At 39.7% G+C, this 20,010-nt stretch overlaps 4 protein-coding genes across 4 annotated transcripts in view; 1 reads left to right on the forward strand and 3 right to left on the reverse strand.

The window, feature by feature from the left end:
- The first annotated feature begins 49 nt into the window (after window positions 1-49).
- LOC138021685 (cap-specific mRNA (nucleoside-2'-O-)-methyltransferase 2-like) lies at window positions 50-7,775 on the forward strand. Its single transcript, XM_068868642.1, has 4 exons — window positions 50-752; window positions 3,638-3,854; window positions 4,760-5,314; window positions 5,669-7,775. Exons 1-4 carry the CDS (start codon window positions 87-89, stop codon window positions 6,772-6,774), a joined length of 2,544 nt encoding a protein of 847 aa, XP_068724743.1. The 5' UTR covers window positions 50-86; the 3' UTR covers window positions 6,775-7,775.
- A 2,518-nt stretch (window positions 7,776-10,293) lies between these two features.
- Window positions 10,294-11,541, reverse strand: LOC138037346 (kelch-like protein 11). The gene has a single exon (XM_068883287.1). The coding sequence runs from the start codon at window positions 11,539-11,541 to the stop codon at window positions 10,294-10,296; it is 1,248 nt and encodes a 415-aa protein (XP_068739388.1).
- A 1,338-nt stretch (window positions 11,542-12,879) lies between these two features.
- LOC138021693 (uncharacterized) lies at window positions 12,880-16,138 on the reverse strand. Its single transcript, XM_068868654.1, has one exon. The coding sequence runs from the start codon at window positions 16,014-16,016 to the stop codon at window positions 13,485-13,487; it is 2,532 nt and encodes an 843-aa protein (XP_068724755.1). The 5' UTR covers window positions 16,017-16,138; the 3' UTR covers window positions 12,880-13,484.
- A 1,576-nt stretch (window positions 16,139-17,714) lies between these two features.
- LOC138021700 (uncharacterized) overlaps window positions 17,715-20,010 on the reverse strand; it is a 43,723-nt gene continuing 41,427 nt past the window's right edge. Inside the window, exon 24 of the mRNA XM_068868666.1 lies at window positions 17,715-19,721. Coding sequence (XP_068724767.1) covers window positions 19,622-19,721 — 100 coding nt within the window. The 3' untranslated portion in view covers window positions 17,715-19,621. The remainder of the gene's footprint in view (window positions 19,722-20,010) is intronic.

Genomic DNA, 20,010 nt, shown 5'->3' on the forward strand with positions numbered 1-20,010 from the left:
TAAGTAAAGCAAACGGTCAATATGGCGCCCTGACGTTTTCGTACACGCAACGACACACGCACGCACACGCAACACTTCGTGGTGGTATGGCGCCAAAGAAACGAAGGAAGCAACCTCATGATCCGCTTGGAATACTTGAGGAAATCGAAGCCTTATTTGATAAGAATTTTGTTTTAAAATCCCGCGACGAAACATGGGCGAAGCTTCCGAATGCAAGCTGTATATTTCACGAAGAACCTTTCGTTCTGCAGGAAATGACCCTTTTGAAGGACGAACTAAACAGGAAGAAGAGCTTGCTGAACGATATGGACATTGTGGAGTGGCGTTCACATACCCGTAGAGTGCACAAAGCAGGGCTTGTTGTGAAACACCTCAGAGAGAAACTCCATGTAGAGATGTGCACACAAGCTTGGGCTAAATTTCACGAAATTATCCACTCGTTCAATCTTATCCCAGACCATGTGCAGCAAGCTGGCAGATTTCGCTCAGTCCATCTGTGTGAGGCCCCGGGTGCTTTTATTGCATGTTTGAATCACCTTGTGAAGAGCAGTTATCAGGGTTTAAAATGGGATTGGATTGCGGGCACGTTAAATCCCTACTACGAAGGACATGACTTGAAGGCCATGCTAGATGATGACAGGTTTATTTCCGAGACCTTAGGACATTGGCATTTTGGAGAAGATGGAACTGGAGATTTGATGAACGTAGCTAACTTGGAGAAGCTTCAACGTGACGCAGCTTTTGTTGATTTGGTAATGTATCAGTCAATTCCAAGAGCGCCCATCCCCCCCCCCCCCCCCCACCCTTCCTTCAGGCCATTTTAGCTTTTGCCCCAAAAAATGGTCCAATGCCTCCCAATGTTGACAGTGTACACCCTCAAATGCCCCACCGCTAAGGGCCTCAGAAAGCGTCAAATATCCCACCCTCGGTGCAAGAAGCAATTTTAATTGAAGTAACAAGAGTTAGAGAACTACTTCAAAAACCTTTTCCCAGCATTAGATGACGTTGTCAAGAAACGTTATTGTTACGACGTGCCTTACCGTGGCCACCTAACAAAGTTTTTTACAAATAATCTGCCAATAAGGGTGTGCGAATTTCATTGACAGTGACGCCTCCTTGCAATGTTCATACGGTTGTTAGTTGAACACCGTTGCATGGGTTGTTGAGTTGACGTATTGATTTTACACATAGTTGTCAAATGTGAAAGTTTGTTGGGTGGCCACGGTAAGGCGCGTTGCACTGTAACTTGCATCAATGGTAATTCTAGAAGGATTCATCTAGATTTGACAAAATGAATGAGTTAAAAAGCAGTCTGAGTTCATGTTTAATTTTGAACACGGTTGTCATTCTTGTGTCTTAAATTCCCTATTAGTTCATCTAGGAAGGCTCTTATGTATCTTTTTGATAACATAATGCTTAAAAAAAAATTCATGTCAGCACTGTACATGTTTTATTAAGTCGCATTGTTAGAAATTTGCTGCCTTTTCCTAAGGTGCGTAGCTTTTGCTTTTTCCGCCCCTCTAGCTCTATTCATAGCATTCTGCCTCAGGTGATCCCACCACATCTGTACTTGCTCTTCCGTTAAGCAGCATTTCTTGGCAAGAGGTTTCAAAGTTGGTGGACTATTTCTACTCTTCACTTATAACAGATCGTGGCAATGCTCTTATTGTCTTTGTACTATGGCAAATCCTCATTCCAGACTTTTAACAATGGCATTTTTCATAAAAATAAACAAGCTACTGCTTGGAACAAAGCCGACACACATGTAATTGTAGCGTGGGAAATTCCAGTGAAAAAGATTCTCTAGCTAGTGACCGCTGACCAACGTTTTTGTTGATAGTCAAATGCCCGCCCGTATGGGTTTCGTTTCGTGTCAAGTTCCCCACTATGTGGAGCTATCCTCTTGTCAAATGCTTAGGAAGGGAGGGGAGAGGGGATGGGACAACTTGGAATTGACTTGTATTCAAGAGAGAACAGAGCACACTTTTCTCAACTTCATGAGATTAATGTGCCATTTTACAGTTTTTTGCTCAGTGACCTAACCTATGAATGGTTGTGAGGCTGTCGGCGACCTTTGTTTTTATCATGAATTTGTGTTGTTGTAATTCTGATTAGTCTACATTACAGTAAAACTGGTTGTTCATTTGCACCCCACTTTGCAATTTAATTTGTGATGCAATGTTGGGTGTTTAATTGGCAGTTTGCTCCAAGGAAGTTGCAAGTTCAAATTTCAACTTGCTGCCAGCTGTTTACATTCCCATGCAGAGTCAGGTATTTGGACCCATTCAAAACAGCCTTGATCTCTATTTTTTACAATGTAAATATACAGCATAATAATTCGACATTGGGTAGGATTAATTTGCGAGGCTGTGCAAAAATTACTGTAATTCTTAAATGACAAATCCACAATGTATTGCTGGCGTGATTGTTTGCAAACCTTGAATTATTGCAAGTTCTTTGAAAACTGTTTGTGTAGTCTCAAATATGCCTTCATTGACCTAAAACAAAACTCTCAAGAATTAAATTCAGGACTGTAAGGGGATTGAAATATAAATTCAACAACACAATTTCTTAGCATTAAGCGCAAATGGTTTTCCACGGAAAAACTGTGGTGAAAGTCCATACAACAACATCTTCGTTAGCCATTACTGGATAACACGCGTAAACCTTCTTTGAAGAAAGTAATCGTTTCAAATCCATTTCAAGGGCCTTCCAAAATATTAAGAAAAGTTCCAATTCCGACTATGGAGAAGGTTCACAGTGTCATAAAGTACAGTTCAAGACATACCATGATAACGGTACGTAAGTAGCAAAATTAATAAAACTCTTCCAATTGGTAGTGGTTTCGGATACAGGTTCCATGCCAGGTACCACACAGAAAACACACGAAAAGTAATGGCAAAATTCTGGTGGCAGGGAAGCACTAGGGGTAAGGGGGACCAGGAGAGAAGCCTTCCTGAGGGAAGACAAAATAAGTGGTACCGGGGGTAGCCACCCTGGACAGGAGTCCTGATCAGTCTCCAGGGGTGAGGCCCATATCCCCCAGTCACTAAGAACTAAGGGGAACCAGGAGGGGTGGCCCTCCTGGGTGGAGTACAGATCAGGTGGGACCGGGGGTCCACACCCTGGAGAGGATATTTTTCCGGACCTGTCTCCAAGGGTTAAGCCTTACTGTGGGGTAAAGTGCAGCCAGTGGTTGCCCTTCCCTGCCACGGATTGTGGAGCATGGGGGACAGGGGACACAATCCCCCCACAGTAAAAGGCAAATAAAGTTGGGCTCTTGTAAGCAGAGGGAGCCGTACCTTTTGCTCCTATGAGACTTCCCAAACAGTGAGACAAAAGTTAAAGAAGGCACTACTGTAGCTGTCTTAATGTAAGTTAGGGACTAGTATTAGCTAAAAGTCTAGGTACTTCTAAAATGGTACATTTAGGTGTCCGTATATAGCGTTCATAACAGTCTGACAATATTGCAAAGTTGCGTGCAAACAAACAACCGATTTCACTGTAAACATTAGAAAAGCACAAAGGTTTGTATCAAAACAGGGTCACCGGCAGCCTTGCTACATGTACCATTCGTAGGTCACATTACTAAGCTACAACTGTAAAATGGTTTATTCTTGTGTTCTTTCAAATGTAGGTAACAGCTGACGGAAGTATAAATTGTGCCAATCAACCTGACGAGCAGGAAGCTCTTGTGGCACAGCTTATTTTCTGTGAAGCAGTAACTGCCATTAACCTGCTTTCCAAAGGAGGAAACTTTGTGTTCAAGATGTTTACATCATTTGAGCAGCAGATGATATGCCTGCTTTACCTTCTTACTTCTTTGTTTCAAGAAGTCAACGTCATTAAACCAGGTAAACAAGGAGTGAGCTTCATAGCTCAGTTGGTAGAGCGTTGCACTGACATCGCAGAGGTCATGGGCTCGAATCCTAAAGGCAGTGTCCTCAAGCTCTGCTGGTCAAGTAATAATTATTTAACAATTATTCCATGAGCGCGCGTTGGATATGAGATGGTAAATAGCCAACGAGGCGTGTAGCACCGAGTTGGCTATAACCAGTCTCATATCCAACAAGCGTGAATGGAATAATTGTTTTATTAAATTCCTTAAACTCCAAAAGTTTGGAAGTACGAAATACGAGCGAAAAAAGAGAGAAAATCCCAGCGAAATCGAAAAAAGTTGATGAAGATGCGATGTTGTGTAATACCTCGTGGTCAGACAGACGCAGGCTCATCACAAATCATTTCTTACCTTTTCGCGTATCTCTAAGCTTTGAAAGTGATCCAAACTTTCCACAAAAACGTTTTTCTTTTGCTTTATACTGAAAGAAATTTCGCTTTCTGGCGTAAACGTTTCTACTTTAGCAACGCTAAGCGCAATCATTTACCATATAAGGTCAAACTAAGGTATATGAGCTGATAACCGAGATTGAGTGAACCAATCAGAGCACGAGAATTGCATTATCCGAGGTTGAAAATTTAATAAAAGCAGTTAACATCAACAGTTCGCCAAGAATAAAACTTTCACCCACCTTCAGGGTTATTAAACACGTGTATAATAATTTAGGCAGCAAAGTCATTTACTAAAGCGGACATTCTGTTTATTCAAATGACTACAAGAGTTTAGAACTAATTTTCTTGTGTAGTCAGCTTCTCCCGAGCATAAGAGCAACCACAAACCCTTAGACATAAAATATGTAGCAACATTTTGTGGTTATTTTCATTTCTATTAATTTTTTTGTTTTTTTCCTGTAAAAAATAGGCACAAGCAAGTCAGGCAATTCTGAGATATATGTCATCTGCCTTAGTTTTGCTGGAAGAGAAGAAATACCCAGTGAAGTTTTGGAAAAATTGAGGGAAGAATATGGCCCAGAATGTCCATCAAAGAGCCTGTTCTCACTGTCATCGATTTCTGCTGTGTTTTTGAAGAGATTAATAGCTTGTGAAAAGTACTTTACAGGGCTGCAAATGGAAGCTATTGACCAGCACATTCAACAATTTCACTTCATGAGTAGTGCACAAAGGAAAGCCAATTATCAACTTCGCCAGCTTGTTGTGAAGAAGTTCATTGAAAGATTTCCTGTGCAGCAAATCAAAAGAGAGGATCGCATAGTGCCTGGTACTATCTTAGATGGCACACAACTGAGTGTTGTTAGAGGGCCCACAAATGATGTCTGTTTGGATGACAGCTTTAATGGCCGACATCAGAGGGGAAGTTACAATCAAAGACAAATGAACCTTCACCAGAATTGGATTGAGAAAATCCATGAGGATGACATGCTTAAACTTGATTCTTCTCAGTGTTTAAGTTTCCAGGGTATGTCAGTTACAGGGAAGAAATATTTATTTTGAAATTAATGGAGGGGACATAGTTTTTGACGGCTTAACCCATACACACCATAGACTAGTATTCCCTCAATTACCGGTACGCAAAATCATCTAGTGTTCACTCTGACAGACTGAAATCTGTTAAGTCTGTGCCACACCGGGGGGTCAATGGCTTACATGTAAGTGAAATCAGCAAATTAAACAACTCATCTTACAAGTGTTTGATTCATTCCAGCACATTGTTCTGGTTAACAGTTTCTTTTAAAGTCAGTGAGGACATTTGGCAGGTATTAGGCAACTGTTTTTTGCAGGCTGAACTTAAAGAAATGCTTTACCTTTTCAGGTCTTGCAAGCTCAGCAAATGGAATTTTACTTATTCCACTTTACCACAATGAAGTTGCTTGGCTTTCAAATGTGACAGTACCTGAAGATCCTACATTTATGAAATTCTGGCAACTCCAGACTGCAGCTCGATTAGACAGTGTTTTAAATTCCCGCTTCTGCACACCTTTGTACATTAGCAAGATTATAGAGGCACGGCAACAGGCAACAATCTTAAAGAAAGAGAATTCTGATAAGCTTGAGGCAATTTTGGACAAAGTAAGTCCATCAAGAATTGTTCACATGTCCAAAGGTGGAGAAGGAAAGCTGAGAAATCTAGACAGCCTTGTTTACTTCACAGACATGGCTATGGATGATAGCATTGGACTTTTACTGAACCTGACTTGTGATCTTGATTACCTGCCTCAGTATTTGCAAGAACGCGGTGTGGATTTCAGGTCTATTCATGTAGCTGTTGTTAGGGAAAGTGAGGGAACTTTGGTCACTGTCAATCAGGAGACTGTATGTAAGCTTGGAGACCTTTGTCAGAATGTAAAAAGGCTTTGTTGCATTAGTGATTTGCAAAGAGTCAATCTTGTGTTTGCTGATGCAGACAAAGGTGATGAGTTGAGCTCAGAAAAGGACATATTGTTGCTTAGTGTCACCGCTCTCGAGTTCTTGAACACTGGAGGAATGTTTGTCTGCCATATTTGCGAGACGCTGACAAGATTCACTGTGGGTATCCTGTATATTTTACACCAAATGTTTGATGAAATAACCATTGTCAAACCAGTTTTATCTGAACTGTTCAGCCCACAGAGATTCTTGGTATGTAAGGGATTCAAAGATTTTAGGGACTGTCACAGATCTTACCTCTTGGATATTCTTGATCAGTTTACAATGGTTCATTGTCAGAACCTTCATATGGATGTTATAGAAATCATACCAATTAATCTTCTACAAAGTGAGCAATTTTACTATTTTGTTAAAAGGATAAATGAACAGCTCGCCCACTTAGAACTTCAGAGCATTTTCCAGCTAGAGAATATCTTTCTTAACCCTGAACTAATGCCATCCACTGAAGAGATCACCAACTTACGAGACAAGGTTGTGGCTTATATAAAGTAAATACTTCATAAAATTATACATGTACACTAATGTTTTGTGGACAAGCAATAGATGCCTTTTTTCACTGGTGTAAAAATATCTGGCTTCATGAGGAATAAGCAACGTTGGAGAAGCAGATTTTTTTTTTCCTGTAGCAAGTCTGCAAAAAAGAATTAAGTTTTTGCAATTTTGTTAATCCTTTGACTCCCAAATTGGCCTGAACTGGCCAGACTTGCGGAACCCCCGGGAGTCAATGGGCTCAATTAAGTGTTTATTATGAAAGAAAGTATTTAGCTTTAGGAAATCCAATACTTGCATATGAACTAGAAAATACATGTACCCCATACTACAAAGACCTGTGTAAAGAAAACTACCAGTATTTAGGTTTTTAAATCAGTGAACCTGCAGTAAAGTTAAGGAAGTCGTGACACTTAGTTAATGTGACCTGTCGGACGAAAAGTTGGTAAGTAGATCAGATAAGGAAAGGAACTTTATTTAAGTGTCTAGTCGTTCTAGCGCTGAAGCACTAATTGGGGACACTGTAAATTGAAATTAACAATTAAGACAAATCAAGTCAAATGTTGGTTTTTGAGGAGAGGGGAAACCGGAGTACCCGGAGAAAACCTCTCGGTGCAGAGTAGAGAACCAACAAACTCAACCCACATATGACGCTGAGTCTGGGAATATGAATCGTAAGTATTGTTGCTTAATCAAATGTGCAAATATGCTGTTTACGTGTTGCATACACAGCCAACGTATTACGTCTTTGGAATGGAACTAGTTCCTACTTGTACTAGGATTTCATGTAGGATTCTAAACGCTGGCCTAGTTCCTCAGGATTTTTGTATGTATTGATAAGTAAGGCGTTATGCTGGTGTATGAATTACCGTAGGATGTTTACTAGGACGGAACATTGTATACATTGTACTCCCTCACATACAGCATTTAATCATATTTAGCTAGCTACCGTAATGTATGTCAGCACTTTGATTTAGCTATTAAAAGAGAATGTTATCAACTTAGTCTTGTGTGTGTTCAAGTCTAGCCTATTTGACTCTGAGAGAGCCGGTAACCCTCTGAGGACCGACCAAGTCTAACTACAGCAAGCAGCATCAACACTTATCTTAATTTGGCCAAACAAAATATTAACTTTGTTTTTTTATAAAAAAATAGTCAAACTTCCCTTGGTTCATTCAAGATTTTGTTGTATTTCTAAACTGCAAAAAGGGTCATTTATGTCACACACCATTTCACAATGTGCTTGATTTCATTTTCAATAGTGGCAATCAAATCCACAGTGAAGGAAAAGATGAAGACTTGTGTGAATTAATGAGTATTTCCCACATTTGATCAAAAAAATTCTCAGAAAACTAAACGTTTTATTTAAATGCTATGTGCATACGTAAGAGTTCCTCTTGAAAATAAGGAAGTTGTCTTAACACCATAAAGAAGACAATGGTTGGGTGCAATTTATTCCTTAATTAGACACTAACAACAACGACGACAAAACTAAACTGTTGCTTTAATATAAGAAATATTATAAGCATCCTGCATTTGTTTATTTATTTGCTATACTCATGACTGTGACAAACAATGTGATGTAACGTTTTGATATCAATGTCAGCAGACAGCAGCAAGATTAATACCGCTGTTTAACAAGAACATTATTAACATTTGTATATAGTATCATCTAGATATATGTCAAGTTTATAATTTTGCAAAGTACCAAGACTGATTAATTATTGAAAACAAATTGTGATAGCACAAGGCTATATTTTGAAATGGTGATGTCACTGACATTGTTGACAAAATAAAATCATGTACACTGTATTCTTGGGTTGCACGTCACGCAAGTGAAAACATAAATTGCTTACCATTTACATGTAAGAAGTTGAGTCAAGAAATGGAAATGTTATAGAAGAGGAATAAATAAACAACGGGTCCAAATCTCAGGGCTGTGCGATACTTCATACTTAAGTTATTTAGCAAAATATATTACTCAAATTTGTAGAGTTTAGCATGGCATACATGTCCAATACTCCTACATAATGAGATTCCTGGTACGTCACAATAGACATCACAAAGTGTCACAAAGTGTCCCGTCTTTAAGTCTCGCAAAACTGTTACTATTTTTTTAAGGATTAAGGTTGGGCGACACTTTGTGATGTCTATTGTGAAGTGCCATGAATCTCATTATGTCGGAGTATTGGACAACCCTCTAGTATGGAGGTGCCATGTTGGTGTACTGCTGAAGTACACCAACATGGCGGCCGGAAACCTGTAGAAACATCTGGAATTTAGTTTGGCTGTCTTAGACACTTTCTGCTGTATAATGAGCTAGCAAACATTCGTACAGACACGTCTCCTAGTATATTGGCTGTTTAGGCCACAAAAACACGAGGGGAATTGATGTTTTTACACAACTGGCATGTTTTTCGAAAGCCATCAACATGTCACGCACTCTATTTTCGAAACGATGCACGGTACCAAGCTGAAAACATACAAACAGATATATTTTTAAAACCTCTTGTAGCTGATCGAGATAAAAACTCAAAAGGCTCTTTAGTTTTGTATTTTTTTGTGACATCACATGCAAACCAAGAATACCCTGTCATGAATGACAGTTGCTGATAACCATGGAAAACATAATATTAAAGAAGACTGCATTCTTTAGAACACAATTCATGTTAATGGTAAATACTGAACGTTTTTCTTTCAAAACCAAATGGAACCAACAACTCATACAAAATTGCATGGACTGCATTTTGCCTCCACAAATCAAACAATGAATGTTAACACTGCTCAACTAGATATAATTGACCAGTTAAAGTTTTCCGATACTGTTGGTTAAAGAAACACTTCTACACTGTAACTTTGGAGTCGTCAAAGCTGATACCAAAACTTATAGTTAGTTCATTCACTCTTTTATTAGTTGGTGTAATCCAACTTACTCAACTGAGATCCCAGCATACTTGTAAGCATTGATTTTCAAGCTTCTTTTCAACATTATGTTACTGGTCGTACTTCAATGGCCTTGGTATCTAACTCCTTGTGTACTCTGGCTTTACAAGCTTTGTAAAGAACTTCATTACCTTTTAGCTCTTCATCTCTGGCAGGTATGGCTGATTCTATCTGCCACTTGTTTTCACCAGAATCGTACATTTCCACTGATAGTTATTTTGATTTACATGAGCTCTTTGAGCCACCAACAACATACAAAGCTCCTTTAAAGTACACCATGCTTGCAGAGTGCCTTGGTACATTGAGACTGGGTAGTATTTGCCATTCATTAGTTGAAGGGTTGTAAACCTCACATGTGCGCAGAACTGTACGTATACGCCCATTCTCTTGCATTCCACCAGCTACATAGATCTTCCCATTCATGGCTGCTCCAATAGCATTATGTCTGGCCTTGATCCTGAGTGCAAGCTCTTTCCAAACACCTAAATCCGGTTTAATTTTCTCCACTTTGGTTGTTGCAGTAATATTTTTTGTATTATTATGAGTGCCACCAATTAAGTAAATATAATGAGCATCAGCCTAACCACAGGCTCCCCAGCGGTTCACAGCACAATCGGTATAAATGTCCCAACTATTCTCTTCAAGGTTGTATGTGTAAATGGTGTTCTCAGGGGCCGTTTCAGTGTTGGTTAAGGCATACAAGCCGCTATGACCATTCAGTACAAACAAACTCGAAAACTCTTCTTCATAATGGAACTGGTGCATCTGAATTGCTCCCCAGGAGTTGGTGGTTGGCATGTAGTATTCTGCTACCTGTGGCTGGTTGCTCTCAGCTCCCTGCTTGCTAAATATGTAAACCCTATCTCTGTACTGGATTATGGAATGGTCCCTATGTTCCAAGGAAGTGTCCATCAACTCACGCCACTTGTTTTCACTTGGGTAGTAACATAGCACTTTCCGCCCACCACAAACAAAAATCACATCTTCATTCCTCTCCAGACATTTTCTTGCTGGTTTGGTATAACTCTCTCCATTGCCATTTAAAATCAGCTTTAAATATTCCAACACAAAACTGACACAATCCAGGTTAGTTTTTACCAATTCTTCACTAAGCAATTCATTTAACAAAAATTCATGTGAAATGGATGTCAGGCGGACGTGATGCAAAAGTTCAGGAAAGCTCTCTTCTCTTTCACTCCTTTTATGCCACACCCACTTCAGGATGCCCTTAAAAATTTCATCTTCTGCCACAACAATGACGTCATCACTGGACACCCAGCTAAGCATTTGCTTGACGTCAAGACCCAGAAAATCAGTTGTTCCCATAACTTCACTGAAATTTGCATTGATCATCTTGCATGATTCTTCCATAAGCCCAAAGGACTGGTACTTTTCAGCAAAATAATAATTGAAAACACAGTTCTCTGGTGTCAGATTCATCTTCAAGTATTCACCAGCAAGTGTTTTTAAACCTGGCAAAAGAAGATAATCTGCGGTTGCAATCATATCGTGACTGTTTTCCTCGGTCAGTGAGACATTTCCCCTGTAAACATATGCAATAACTTCTTCAATCACAGCTGCCGTTGCCTCTTCCAGTTCGATTTTGATCAAATGTTCTTTGCTCTCTTTCATCTCGCTCTCAAGGAGTGACAAGAAGAACAGATTTGCTGCAGCTAGCACAAGTTTGTGAGCTTTAAACTCCCGGCCTTTTACCACAACTGTCACATCACAGAAACGTTCATTTCTTCTCAGGGCATCGATACGTTCTATGAGTTCTTCACAGTGCTGTTTGGGATCTGACGACATGGTGTGCGAAACAGTTGCCATGATTGCATCCAAGGTCCAGGCGGAAGTTACAAGACTTCAGACAATACTGCCCGTATGGGGAGTACAAGGGAGATAAGTTCGGGGTGTTTCTCATTTCATTTGCTTGAATTTTATCATTTCATCAATCATAAAATGTGTTTAAAGATCCATGTGTTTGTCTTATTTGCACTCTCAGCAAATTTAAGACGATAGTTCTGATCTTTTGCGGTGTTTCTTTTTCTCCATACCGCTCCCTCAAAGTTGGGCTTTTACATTGGCATCCTCGTTCCCAGGGTCGTCTCGGCGATAATTCCCACAAAAACAATCGGTAGTCATGAGATTGGTTGTGGCGGCTGTATGAGAAGGAGGCAAATCCTGCTCAAATTTTCTGCTCAACTATCGCAACACTGTCACAAAAGGGAGAGGACAAAACGCGGAGCCCTACTCCATGTAGTACCCTAAAAATACTATTTCAAATGAGTACTGTTGATCAATCTGTAAGCAGCATCTCAAATAGTGCTTACTTAAGCCTCAACACCCATTTTAAACAGAATTGTTCAACAGTATTTACCGGTAAGTCTAAGCACCCATTTTAAAAAGGTTAGCTTACAGGAAGTAATCGGCCATCACAACAATAATCACACATGGATCAACAGTATGCATTCGAAATAGTATTTTTAGGGTACTCCATCTGGGTAGTCCATAGGGTACTCCATGGAGTAGGGCTCTGCGTTTTGTCCTCTCCCGTCACAAAAGCAGACGTGAAGGCCAAGAGTTTAAAGCTCACAAACTTGTGCTAGCTACAGCAAGCCCATTCTTCTTGTCGCTTTTTGAAACGAACATGAGAGAGAGAGGAACGGAAATTTGGTCAAAATCGAACTTGAAGACACAACTGCCTCCCTTATGGAAGACGAGACGTACTGAAGTACATTTACACAGGGAGTGTTTCAGTCACCGAGGAGACGGCCCATAATTTGTTCGCAACCGCGTATTATCTTCTATTACCAGGCTTCAAAACAATTGGCTTGTGATTTTGTCACGAGCAATGTGACATTAAATTTTGTCTAATTATTGTTTAAGGAAAGGTCCTAGCAACCAAATGTAAATCTAGGACTTAAATTAACAATACTGCCTCACCACCTATTTCAAAGGAGAACAAGCATTAGCCTGTGTAACTGGCAATATTGTTGGCACAACAGGCATAAATCGTGTGGAGAATGCGGAGGGGTGATATTTCTCAGCACCCCTCCCCATTCCCTACGCAGCTTTGCTGTAGGTTAATTTGCCTCTCACAAACAATACTGCCTGCAGCTACCCAGACTAAACATGCATATATCCAAGTTGTTTTGTCCACAAGAATTTGTTAGTGTCAAACCTTTATGGGACACTTTGAGGTCCAAAAGAATGCAACTGATACACCTCTGTGCATAAACAATCAAGTCTACATTAATTTTCCATTGTTAAGGACAACACTTACTGATTTAAATTCAACAAACAGGAGGAACTGCACATTTTACAGGTGTTGTGACAACGAAATTTGTTTTAGTTAAAGTGTATAAATTATTATGGTGTGGTTTAATTCTGGTTTCAAAAATGTACAACCACACTTTATACTTTTGTTTGGCATTGTATCACAGGAGTTTAACTCTTTAATATTATCTGAGACAAAAGAATAAAAATTGAATCAAAATAATTATTATACTTGTGCTGTTGCCCTGCTTGTTTGAAAGAAAACCTTAACAATGAACAAAAATAACAGCTACCAGAATGTAGTATTTATAATTCATCATTAATGGAACCACTTTGTCGCTCTTATTAATTCCACAAGTGCACTACAGTGTAATCTATAAAATTACTCCTTGCTCTGCAGCATTGTCAGTGTTTGGGCTGGTGTTAAAGCTTTCTGTTAGATTTCTTGTCTTTAAAGACACCTTGGGGGAGAGAATTTCACCTCAAAAGCATCCTCACAAAGCACCATTTCTAACCATGTCTTGCAAAACTTTCCGTGCAAAATCACATGTATGGCCAGTGAAAATATTAAATTTCTTATTTTTGCAGTTGTTATTTGCAAATCTGTCACTACAATTACCAATTTCCATGCTGTCTTGACTTGTCATGGCAGGTTTCTCATTTGATGTGTTTATTCCCCCTTGCTGACAGATACCTGAAGGATCCCTTTGATAACACGAAGCTACTGCAAATAGTTCATCATCACTGGTCTCAACTTCACATTCAAAATCATTCACGTCAAACTGGCTTTCTAAAGCATAGTGTTGCTTGCCTTCCACATTAGCCTCCTGTGCCATTTTGACATCTTGGTTATCATTCACTTGTATTCTCTTTCTGAAATTATCTCTTTGGATGGAGGGAGAAACAACTTCGTGTCTTTCATTTTCTTTTCCCTCCACCTTTCCAACATCATTGTCTTTGTTGTTCTCCCTTCCTTTTTTCCACGTACAACTATCTTCCTCTATTAAAGTAACGTTCCTGTCTTTACCACTGGTTTCACCTAAATCTGCCATGTTGACATCATTATCATTGGCCATCAAATCACTCGCCTGTTTATCAAAATGAGATACAATTGAACTCATTCCATTGTTAGTCTCTGTGGCAGTACTGCATCCATTACTACACACCTTGACTTTCTCATCCATCACACTGCTGCCGTGTTTGATGAGGAAATAAACTGGTTTTACATCTTCACTTGATTTGTCACCAGTGGCAGCATCTTTGTAATCTCCATCATCTTTAACATCATCCACCACTCTTTTCTTTCCTGTATTATCATCGTGCTTGGAAGGAGTGGCAACCTTATGTTCTTCTTTGTCAAAACAATCATCATCATACTCTCTTGCTTTCTTCCCTGAACCATCACTTTTCAAAACAGCAAATTTACTACCCTCTGCACTTGTCATCTCATCTACCATTTCAGTATGTTTATCACCTCCTCCAACCTCTTCCTTTTTGACATCACCAGCTGGTTTGATAGTAAAAAATCCAAGTGCACTCTCTGTATGGTTGGTGTCCTCTGTCATAACTTTCTCGTTTTTGCATTCATTCACTTTCTCATTTATCAGAACATCCTGTTTGACGAAGAAATTGAATGGTCTTACTTTGTCACTTAGCTTCTCACCAGGAATGAGGACATCTTTGTAACCTCCGTCCTCCTCTGACTTGACTTTCTGTGCAGACTCACATTCATTTTTAACAGAAAAAGACATGACTGCCTTTCTTTCCTGAATCCTAACCTTCTCTAGTCCCACACCACGATCACTGTCCACCGGTAGTTTATCCTTCAACTCTCCATTGACTAAACCACCACACTCCTGTTCCACACAAAGGTCCTGACTGGGAAAAAACACAACACCGCATGCTTTTTTAATCTTGGCAATTTTCCTTGTGCCAGTTTTAGTTCCTGCTTTCACCCTTTTCTTGACATCTTGCCTCATCTCTGGTGACATGAAGCATTCTACAGAGTAGGGTATACTGAACCCTTGTGATGAAGAAGAATCCATTAGTGGTTGGAAAATATTCATGTTTACTCTACTGTTGAAGGTTTCATCTGCTGAAAGTCTGTGTTTGTGAACTATTGGTATGACCTTACGTGGTCTGATACCCTTCACAAATGTCTTCAGTTCTTCAAATGAAGAATGATCAGAGTATGGAACAACAAACACATTTGGCACATTCTCATATGGATTATAAACTTCTCCGACAAAAAGGCAAGTTGGCAAAATTGCAATAGTTGGCTCTGTTATGTTCCAAAGATGCATGTTTCCCTTGTTAACTTCCTGAAAATTGACAACACGGATTCTTGTCCTGTCCACATCACAAGTAAACACATGTGGCATTCCAAGAAGTTCCAAAGTCTCTTTTCTTGAGGGCTCCACTCCAATCCAACATTTACAAGAAATTGCAATGGAATGCAACAGGGCTTCTTTTCCTAAGGAATGAAGACCAATGACAATTTTGTGCTGGGGATGATTTCGAATGATCTCCATTATAGCAATTGTAGCACAAGACCGCGTTGGAAAAAAACACTTTGGGTGGCAATATGTGTTATCAAGGTACAAAATGTCGAACTGCTTTCCCTTAATAGCAGAGTGTGTCAAGAGATGTTCACAGAAACGGAAGTCCCCGGTATAGAGGATTGTTCCAAAGTACCCCTGGAAAATAAACATCACGGATCCAGGGCAGTGGTTTGCATCTAGGAGTGTCACAGTCATTGTTTCTTTCCCAACTTCATCTAAATTTATTGTCACGGGATCATTGAGCGGCAGTCCAACAACCAGTTCACTTTTGACACGAAGTTTCGCTATTGCAAGCTTCCTTGTCACTTCTGAACAATAAATAGTGTATGAACTCCACGAAGATGTGAGGCCGGCTGTATGATCGGCGTGCATGTGAGAAAGAAAGAAAATCCTCGAGTGAGGACATCGCCTCACTCTCCAAAAGTCAACAGCGATTGGGGTATTTGGAATTACAGCACCGTTCATCGTAGCTTTGCTCCAATTGGATTCAATCCAACCAAATGCGAAAGAACATCACAGAAGTATTAAATGCATTGATACATGTACATGTGCCTCGTTTCATTAGATAACATCGAGTGAATCTCAGAGGCTCCGCATTTCGTTGGCGCTGGGAACGAATTCTTCAACACCACAGGAATCCCAAGCCGGATTGCAAAAGGTGAATTGTTTTTATATGGGGTCACACAACTCTTTTACAAATTATCCTCATGGCCTTTTTTTTCTCTTTTATTACTATTTTTTTTTTGTAAATATGCCATTAAATTGCAATAAAAACAAAAAGAGCATTGAAAATAAGGTGGAAACAGGATCTGGCAAATAATAATTTTAAAAGATTAAAGATTAGACAGAGATGCAAAGTGATATACCTGTACCGTTGTTCAGTGTTCCAAGTAAAATTCTAAAATCAGAAGTAAATGGATCCTTGGGTGCTTTCCATTAAGCCAAAATTTCCGCAAATTTCGGGCTGAAGTCAAAAGGTCCGTTCCGGTTCGGTCCGACAGGAATATTTGGGACCACCTCTGGTCCTCTTTGACCGGTCTGTCCAGACCGACCGAAACATGCCATTCCATCTACAAAAACTATCCTTTCCAGTCCCACTTTACTGTGATGTAACCGAAATTTCGGTCGAAACGTAAATGGAACGCTTCGGTTCGGTTGGAAATTGACTTTTGATGAAAAATGTCGTTCCGTTTTTCGTTGGTTAGTTCCGCTGGTCTCCGACCTGATGTCAGGCATAATGGAAGGCACCCTTTGTTTCACCGCTTTTTGGAGGAACGTGGGTTAAGAGATATCAATGGGCTTAATCGCTTTGGCCACTTGACCGGAGTGAGGTCTTTCATTCTCCTTGGGGAAAAGCTGTTGATTCGGGTTTGGCTGTAGCTGTTGTTTTGTCTTTCCGAAAGGCTTTCAACTGTGTCCTTCATCAAGACGTATTGGCAAAATTACCTCAGAATTTTGGAGTTCAGCATCAAGCGTTATTTTGGATTGAAAATTATATTTAACTGAGAGAAGGTAGTTCACTGCCGTCGCAATTGAACTGCTTCGGATCCCCTCTCCACTCTCTTTTCCCCAACGACCTACTTTAAAGTGTGAAATCAGGCTCAGCTTAGAGGCTGATGACACTGCGATCGACTGCATCGAATAAAAACGACAAGTGAAGCTGCTACTCTCCTATCTCATAAACCGCCCAAAACCAAACTCAGAAAAAAAGACCGAGGATGAGATAGATTAGCAAAAGCTCTGTTATAGGGCAACTGGCCTGAATCCGTATGGGTACTTGTTAATATATCTCGCGTCTTATGTAGGACCATTGATGGGTGGGGCGCATGTACTCACACTTCAACAACTTGAATTGATTTGAAACCTTAATGTTCAGTTCTACGTTAAAACAAATTTGGACAATCGGATTTTATTAATGTACTTTATAGGTGGGAAAAGAGGATTTTAGAATATGATTTAAGAGTTGGTAAAATCTTGATATTAAAATTTACGTTAATTAGTTTGCAGTACATGACCCCACTAGCTGCATAGGTTCAATGATGGTTGTCTGTCGGTCGCGGGTCAAGCTCAACCCTTTCTGCAAGTGACTTCGACCCCAATGACGTCTGAATATTAAGTTACAAACCGTGATAATTGCATACCACAAACAATAACGTGCCTCTGTTTGGTCTTCAAAGGACTTTTAATGACATTTAAAAACTGAGACCTACGTATTGTTTACGTACAACCTTCATAGAATAAAGTGAACTGAAAAATTGGACTTAAGGCGCCTCTTTCACTCGAAGTTTAATTTTCCATACTCTCCGATATGCCATGTAGACTCTGGAGAGACTAAGCTTAGCTTTTATGGTCAAAGGCAATTGACAGTCCTCTGATTAACATAACACCATAACCCCCTCATGTTCAAGACTATTTCTACATTTTAGAACTCGTTCGAAATTTCTGAAGAAAAATAAGTTTCTTCAGCTTCACCACCAGCCTCCCACGCAGACTCTCTTAGGAATTCGTCACGCGTTCCTCTCCCTCTCGTAGGAGAGGAACGCGTGACGAGAGTCTGCGTGGGCGGGAGGCTACTTCACCAAGGCCAATAACACCTTTAGGCTTTAGCCGGGGAGTTTGCGGATTCCCGTCAACACCAAGCTCAATGATCTTTCGTAGTAAAAAAAAAATCGCACATCTGGCGTGAAAGGAATGACAATAAATAACTGTGGACGCAAGTAAATATTAAAACAAATAAGAACTCTAAGAATCTGTTGGCCTGGGTTAATTTGCTTCCTTGGTGCGTAAGGCCGAGAGGAGAATGGGGAGGGGAGCTCCACAAGAAACTAACCATAAATATACATAAATTTTCCATGTCACATCTGCGATAAGCGAGTTCGTGCTTTTGTATTGGGAAATTAAGTCAGGCAGTTTTCTTTGCCACAAAACAGATTAAATATCAGAACTTAAATATTATATTTGCGAAAGCTAAACTGTGACCATTTTAAGATTGGAGATCTTGAACTGTACTTACTCGCTTAATTAACTTGAGGCAAGTTGGCAAAGGAACTGTTTTCACGGAATTTTCGGTCGTCACTCGCTAAGCCACCTGAAAAATCGCTCGTGAAAACACGGCCATAGCCTCTTACACAAAGCTAAAATCAATTGCAAACCAGACACTAAAACACACTAGGAATTCAAAGAGATCTACACGATTTTCTACCTGTCATTAAAATCTTCCTCGCCAGCGAATTATGCCTGATAATACTGGTACCAACCACTTTAAATAGACTCGCAGAGGTTGTCTTTACACTAACATATACAACTATTTTTTTTTTTTAAATTTGAAAAACAGCCAACTGCAGCAAGCAGCTGATTGAAGTTTGCAACTGTATTCTGAAGATCGCTTAACGCCAGCGCGCCACGAAGATTAATTTATTACATCAACGGCACAAGAAGCTTATGACTGCTTCTTGACCACACACTCTTGCTAACCTATTGGAAATAAATTATTTCTGAAGGAAATCACTCTCGGTAAAAAAGTTCCATTTCATAAAATCACTATCATACAAAACTAGATATCTTTTTCATTAAAATCAGTATATATTTCTTCACGACCCAGAAATTTTTTTGTATAATTGCGTTCATTAAAATGATTTTCCCGTTGCAAAAACGGTTCCATAATGCAATTCAACCTCCAAGTGTTTTTCAACCTCCAAGTGGCTAAGGGATTGAAATATGCCCTAGGAGAAGGACTTTCATATTGAAATGGATGTTGTCCCTTTGCCGATCTACGGCAGAAAGGGACTTGATGAATTCATAAGCCCCTAGACAAACAAACTATTTTAAAATCGGAAGTCTTATTACTGATAAAAATTCCTAATTGGAAACTATTCAGGCAATGAAAGCAACGATATTTTCTTAAAGTTTAAACTCTATCTGAAAAATTCCAAATTCAAGTGTAACCTCAATATCATAAATTGCTAGTGTAAATTTTCCCATTTCAATTTCCCATTATTTGTATTCAGTAAGCCCCATTTACAGGCAACGTATTATGAAGCGAATTATGAACGAATTATGAAGCGCACACCCTAATTTTTCGTGCCGCTTGCCTTGGTTGTTCGGTGTACTTGCTTCAATTCATCAAACGAAACGGCAAATTGGGTCTTCTTTGTCGGCTTGGGAGGTTTTCTAAACGAAAAAAATGAGGTGTTAAAAGAACAAAAGTAACAAGTAATAAGACAATGCTTCTTCGATCAAACAATCACTTCCCTTTTTTCTTCATATCAGTTTCGAAAATGTGTTTGCTCATCAAGAAGCCGGCGAAATTTGAAGCCTTCCTTTCAGGCAAACAGTCCGCCATCACTACCTTTAACTTTTGAGAAAGCTGAATCAGACGTTAAATGACGTCGAACACTCAATCGCCTTAGTGCATAATGTGTGTAAACGACAGATTTAGCAAGCAGCACTAGAGTTTCGG

The sequence above is a fragment of the Montipora capricornis genome, chromosome 2 (assembly GCF_036669925.1).
Source record: "Montipora capricornis isolate CH-2021 chromosome 2, ASM3666992v2, whole genome shotgun sequence".
NCBI classification, from domain to species: Eukaryota; Metazoa; Cnidaria; class Anthozoa; order Scleractinia; family Acroporidae; genus Montipora; species Montipora capricornis.

Bases quoted from the DNA above. Each gene is read 5' to 3' on its own strand.
- LOC138037346 (XM_068883287.1), bottom strand. From the start codon at position 11,541: ATGGCAACTGTTTCGCACACCATGTCGTCAGATCCCAAACAGCACTGT.
- LOC138021693 (XM_068868654.1), bottom strand. From the start codon at position 16,016: ATGAACGGTGCTGTAATTCCAAATACCCCAATCGCTGTTGACTTTTGG.
- LOC138021685 (XM_068868642.1), top strand. From the start codon at position 87: ATGGCGCCAAAGAAACGAAGGAAGCAACCTCATGATCCGCTTGGAATA. The intron at 753-3,637 runs GTAATGTATCAG...TTTCAAATGTAG, and splicing joins ACGCAGCTTTTGTTGATTTG to GTAACAGCTGACGGAAGTAT. The intron at 5,315-5,668 runs GTATGTCAGTTA...TTACCTTTTCAG, and splicing joins TCAGTGTTTAAGTTTCCAGG to GTCTTGCAAGCTCAGCAAAT.